We start from the raw sequence: 5,935 nt of genomic DNA, 5'->3' as shown, positions 1-5,935 counted from the left end.
AATTGGATGGCTGGAAAGAAGTGAGCTTGGATTTAGGGTTTTTAAATTTAATTGTAAGAATTAAGCTAATGTAATTCGTATGTTCTGTATGTTGACCTATGTAAAACGTAGTTAACGTTTTGTATGTTTACTTCATGAAGGCAGTAAATGATAATATTAAAAATACAAAGACGACTAGTATGAAAATCATCAGCTTACAAAAAACAAATTTAAAAATACAAACACAACTACTATGAAAAACATCAGCTTACAAACACGAAAAAAAATAAACATCATTCACCCCCACCACTCGGTCCAGCACGATGAGGACATCGGCTCCGACTATGACCCTGAGCACCACAGAGACGGCATACCCGAGGACCACACATGTCGCGTGAATCCATCTCATTCAAGTACTGGGTCAATTTGGGGCAACCTTTCGACGTTTGTCTCAAGGCGGGATTAGCGACCAATGTGGGTCCCTCATATACGGGCCATGTCTCGGGATCACTTAACAGTGTGAACTCAAATCTATATAGCTCACGAATCTCTATCATCTTGTACACGTCATGCACATACAGCTGCCAATCGAGACGCTGGTTAGCATAGCAAGCAATAACATGGCGACAAGGTAGTCGTTCCACCTGAAAGTGCCCGCAGTCACACGCCCGTCGCGCAAGGTCAACAACTGACACCTTCCCGCTAGCCATGTCGCGCACCTCAAACACCTCATTTCGTCTGTCAAACCGGTGCACTACTATATTCCCAGCCTGTTGCATATTTGCCTCTATCCGCTGTTGTGCAAATACGGAGTAAGTAAACCCAGCACACTTGCGTTCGTGAGCCTCGGCACTATTCCGTGTAAAAAGTTCATTTAATCGATAATATGTTGCTCGGACCAGCACTAGCACAGGTAGATTACGGGCACCCTTCAACACTGAGTTAATGCACTCGACAAGGTTGATCGTCATATGGCCCCATCGATGTCCCTCGTCGAATGCCAACACCCAATGTCTAAATCCAATGGCATCGCACCACCTAGCATATGCCTCGCCTCGCTCTTCCAGCCTCTTATAGTTGATGTTGTACTCCTCCACCGTTCATGAATACCCAATGTTGACAACAAGCTTCTGCAAGTGAGGGACTTTGAATGCTCTTAGGAAGTTGCTGTCGATGTGCCTTATACAAAACATCCACCATGCTCTTGGAGGTTGCCAGTCACCTCCGGAACGATTTACTGCTGCCCAAATTGACTCATGCCGATCTGAAATCATACCCACACCGTCTTTTCTGACAACATGCATTCACAGATTTCTGAGAAAGAAGTGCCACGCATCAGCTGTCTCCCCTTCCACCAGCGCAAAAGCTATAGGCACAATGTTCTGGTTCCCATCTTGTGCAATAGCGACCAGGAGTGTTCCTTTGTATTTTCCGTATAGGTGTGTGCCGTCTACCTAAACTAGAGGCTTGCAATGCCTAAATGGCCTAACGCATGGATTGAAGCTCCAAAATACGCGATGAAGTATTTTTACACCTTGCGCCTCCTCATTCCCATTGTACAGTGGGCATGTTTCTATTTGCACAACTGACCCAGGTATCTTCTGAACCATGACCGAGAGCCACCATGGCAATGCTTGGTAAGAATCCTCCCAACCACCGAAAACTTTCACTATAGACTTCTGCTTTGCCAACCAAGCCTTTCGGTAACTGATGGTATAGTTGAACCTTGACTGGACTTCCGCTATTATAGATTTCACCTTGATTGACGGGTCAGTCTTGACTAACGGCATTATATTATCAGCAACGGTATCCGAGTCCAACTTGGAATGATTCTGTGAAATCGTTTCCATTGTGCACGTGTGCCTTCCATTGTATCTGCGTATCTCCCAACAATCTTTTTTCCGTATCAAGCTGGCTCAGATAAGCCAGTCGCACCCACGCCCGTACATCTTGCATTTTGCATAGAAGGTCTGTGGCTCAGACTCATACACATCGTAGTCAACTCCTCTAGCGATAGTGTATCTTCTAATTGCAACCACGACCGACTTTCGGGAACTGTATTCCATTCCAATCCGGAACTCTCCGTCCTCAGGATCAGCAACTCCTACAGAAAGCGGAAAATCATCGTTCATTAAACAATCCAAAAGTATCAATTAACAAAACGTATTATTCATGCATGACGTACCTATGTTTGCATATTCTGAAAATTCCGGTGCATGCATGGCGTCGAGATCTAACTCACGCATGAATGGTGGCATGTTCATCGGTTGACTGCTCGAGGGATGAACCATTATATTCTCCGTTGCTGTCTCAACTCCCACATCACCATCCTCGTCTTCATCGCCGGCTTCATAAGTGGCTTCGAAGTCCTCTTCGCTGTCACTATTCATTTCCTCGTACACTGCAGCTCTATCATCCTCTATATCTAAAACATTTTGAATCCCTTCTGCTTCTACGCTTTCAAACTCAACATATAGCTCAATCTGTGGCTGTCGCATCTGAGTCTGCCGGTAAATTTGAAACATATTCTGCATACTCCCTTTGTCAGTGATTGGCATGGTATCAAACTGTATTAGACCACCAAAAACTACAATTGGATTCCGGTACAAAATTCTGCTCACTCTCATTAATGTACCGTTCTCCATGCTTTGACAGAGACCATTCTGAAGCTCCATTAACGTCATGGTGCATGGAACCACAAACAAAAACGGATTCTAGTAGACAAACATCACTCCCTCATGAGTATTGCGTATTATTTCACCGTTGCGATACACCACCAAGTTTGCGGTACCCTCCATTGCACTACCAACACTCACAGAACACTCAAAGAATGCTCACACACTCTTACTCAGAATGAAAATGCAGCCCAGCTCTGCCTATATATAGATGGGAGCATTCACCATGCCCCCCACGTGCTGCCTGCCGCAGCCAATCATGTGTCGCCACGTGTTAGCACGCCCCTGGTGCTGAGTCAGCACGCTCCCCACGTGCTAGGGCCACGTCAGCACGCCCCCCGTGCTGAGTCACCACGCCCCCCACGTGGAACCTTAGCCCACCAGTCACATTCTGCCACGTAATCCCCCCCCCCCGTGTTGAGTCAACACGTCCCCGGCATGATTCCAGCTCCGACTAACGACGTTGCGCCACGCCTCCTGTGTATTGACCTTGCATTACAGACGTCCACCAAGCAGTAATACACATGATTCTCCCATTTCTGGCCAAATCACCACCAGCTTTCCCATATTCAAATTCTTGAGCCCCACTAGGGCTGTAGTATGCTTATATATTGATATTTGGCAATTGAGGAGCCAATGAATAAAACAATTTCACGTGTGGAAAATGAACAGCTGGAATTCGGCAGTTGATGTGCATACTTCTATGATAGGTCTTTAAATAATTGGAAACTAGCTAGCAGCAATGATTAATTAATGAATAATTTCTATCCACTACGCGTTGAATTAATCCTCCAGCTACCAAAGGATACTAATTAAACCAACGCGGGGAAAAAAAAGCTAGGTTAGTTGGTTATAGTTAACGTGTCAATTACACCATATATAGAGTTACATTACATAAAAAAAAAAAAAAGAAAAAAGCAATTAAAACAACACTGGGATTGAATAAATTTAAATAATTTATCATTTTACATTGAAATCCAACAAAGGACTTTAATACAAAAAGTAAAAGTTAAAAAAAGTATTCATAAAATTAAATTCTCCACCGAACCCAGCCACTAACATGTCTTTATCTAACCACAATTTGAGGCATTTTCAGCTGCAAAAAGAATCCAAAATAATGAGCCCTGAGCATCATGCAATGAGCTGTACCCATTTCATTCCCCACCCAACAATAAAAAACAAAAAATAAACCACAAATTAGAAAGAGGAAAAAAAATAAGTCTTTTTGTTCCTTCTAATAATTCTTTTCCATGTGAACCAATCAATCATCATATGTGCAAGACTTCTTGAGAGAAATTAGGGCATTGAGCTTCTTGGGATCCAAAGTGATGGAACAATTAACCCTCTTGTAGTACTTTGGCTTCACCAATTTCCCAAGAACATAGGCTCTAGATCTCACCACAAAGCTAAGTTTCAACGGCACTGGCACAGTTGGAACACCCGTTGTGCTACTCAAGCTATTACCACTTCCATAGAGAGGGATCTTGTTGCCCATAACTGAAACACTCACCAACCTTTGACTCTTCCTAGATTGATAAAACTCCTTCATCTGCAACAATTAATAGCATTAGACAAAATAGAAAACATGCTTGTACTCAACCAAGAGTAAAACCCCAAATTAGTTCAGCTATCACTAATTCATTGTCGATCATGCTACTGGATACAAAAAATCAGCTACTAAATCAACTACCATATAGAGGATACATATTTCGAATGGTGATGAAAGAACATAATTTAAAATTTGAAAGACTAATTTGCCTAGGTAAGCCCCAAAGTGGTCACCTAAATTAGCTGCGTGTACTAAAATAGTTTTCGAGATTTCAATTGCAGCAATTATATAGGCAAAAATGCATCATGTTAGTCCCCGGGTCCTTTTTCATTAAGTGACTCGTCATACCATGGTGCACTTTTGCCAGCCTAATTGGTGCAACTGGGATCTCGAAAACTATTTTAGTAACCAATATGAAGGACCACTCTAGGCGCTTAACAGTTTGTCCCATGATTTGGGCAATTCTTGACTTTAATTGATAAGACCAAATTGGGAGATTAATCTAAAACAAATTAATGAATGATGTTAACGAAATAGTAGGCAAGGGTATGAATAAGAGTGACTCACATTGCCGGAAGCAATAACAATATCTGAATAGGAGAGATCCAAAGGTGTTGCAGATGCATGGATCCCAAAGAAGGTGCCAGTGTTGCGATATGTGAACTTGAGAGTAGAATTCATAGTGATCATGTCAGTGGCCACACCAGTAGCATCTGAACCAGCTTGGACTCTAAGATGGTCGAACTTTATGCTCTGCAAAAACAAACCCACGCCACAAATTGAACCTAGATCCCTAAAATTCCTTATTGAAATAATATGCAAAATACTGAATTTATCAAGACCCACTTCAGATTTGACTCTGAAAATATCAAAACAAGTGGAAGCAGTGGAAATGAAAGCATAATGGAAACAGTAATGAGCAAGAAATTGCAAAATTGAGCAAGACCCAGCTCAGATTTCACTCTCAAATCCTAAAAAAATCAAGACTTTAAGAGACTCCAACGAGAGAAAGGAAGAAGAACCTTGACGGAAATCTTGGGCTTCATGGGTCTGCTGGCACCCCAAAGTATGAGAGAGAAGAAGCTGAAGAGAACAAGGAAGCCAAGAACAAAAGCTAGAACATAGCAGCGGCGAGGGAGAGTTTTATCGTGTCGATCGTCGCCGTAGAGAAGGTCTTCTTCGTCAATGGCATCGATGTGGCTGTTCCAGGCCTTGTTGTTGTGGCTCCGGTGGTGGTGGCGGTGGTCCTTGATGGTGCTCTTGCCGTTGAGGTTGCTGTTGCTGTTGCTGCGAGTGGTGGAGGCGCGTGGAGGTGACGCGGCGGGGCTCAGGAGAGGCGTGGAGTGGAAGGAAGCTGACGTGGCAGTCTTCTCGCCGTCGTGGGAGTCCCTTGAAGGGCTCTGGACGTAGTAGAGAGGGCGGCGCGGCGGTGATCTCGCCGGCGATGAAGTTGCAACGCTTGTTACCTCTGAGTCTGTCTTTGCATGATGATGCATTTTTTCTTCTTCAAATTTTTTATGATCAATGAGACTCCCTTGTTGTTGTGTGTTGATGAATGATGAATCAATGAAAGTGAGAGAGAGGGGTTATTATTTGATTCAGAAGGGAATGGAAATATGAAATGGTTCAGTCAAGGTTCCATAATAATGGAGTTTTTTTTATTATTATTATTTTTTTTTTTTTGTTGTTTTGGTGAAAAAAATTTTTTAAAAAAATATTTATGAAATAATAA

General features: G+C 42.8%; 2 protein-coding genes across 2 annotated transcripts; both read right to left on the bottom strand.

Moving 5' to 3' along the window:
* On the bottom strand, positions 241–3,005 carry LOC110262556. Its single transcript, XM_021102841.1, has 2 exons — positions 2,165–3,005; positions 241–2,083 (listed from the first exon to the last, which is right to left on the bottom strand). The coding sequence occupies exons 1-2, from the start codon at positions 2,661–2,663 to the stop codon at positions 1,896–1,898; spliced, it is 687 nt and encodes a 228-aa protein (XP_020958500.1). The 5' UTR covers positions 2,664–3,005; the 3' UTR covers positions 241–1,895.
* LOC107644246 lies at positions 3,593–5,910 on the bottom strand. The gene is made up of 3 exons (XM_016348060.2): positions 5,226–5,910; positions 4,771–4,956; positions 3,593–4,203 (listed from the first exon to the last, which is right to left on the bottom strand). The coding sequence occupies exons 1-3, from the start codon at positions 5,697–5,699 to the stop codon at positions 3,916–3,918; spliced, it is 948 nt and encodes a 315-aa protein (XP_016203546.1). The 5' UTR covers positions 5,700–5,910; the 3' UTR covers positions 3,593–3,915.

The sequence above is a fragment of the Arachis ipaensis genome, chromosome B05, assembly GCF_000816755.2.
Source record: "Arachis ipaensis cultivar K30076 chromosome B05, Araip1.1, whole genome shotgun sequence".
NCBI classification, from domain to species: Eukaryota; Viridiplantae; Streptophyta; class Magnoliopsida; order Fabales; family Fabaceae; genus Arachis; species Arachis ipaensis.
This window is presented reverse-complemented; position numbering and strand designations above follow the sequence as displayed.

Coding starts and splice junctions, on each gene's coding strand:
- LOC110262556 (XM_021102841.1), bottom strand. CDS start 2,663: ATGACGTTAATGGAGCTTCAGAATGGTCTCTGTCAAAGCATGGAGAAC. Junction 2,084..2,164: donor TTCAGAATATGCAAACATAG/GTACGTCATGCA, acceptor CGCTTTCTGTAG/GAGTTGCTGATCCTGAGGAC.
- LOC107644246 (XM_016348060.2), bottom strand. CDS start 5,699: ATGCATCATCATGCAAAGACAGACTCAGAGGTAACAAGCGTTGCAACT. Junction 4,957..5,225: donor AGCCCAAGATTTCCGTCAAG/GTTCTTCTTCCT, acceptor TTGTTTTTGCAG/AGCATAAAGTTCGACCATCT. Junction 4,204..4,770: donor TTGTTATTGCTTCCGGCAAT/GTGAGTCACTCT, acceptor TAATTGTTGCAG/ATGAAGGAGTTTTATCAATC.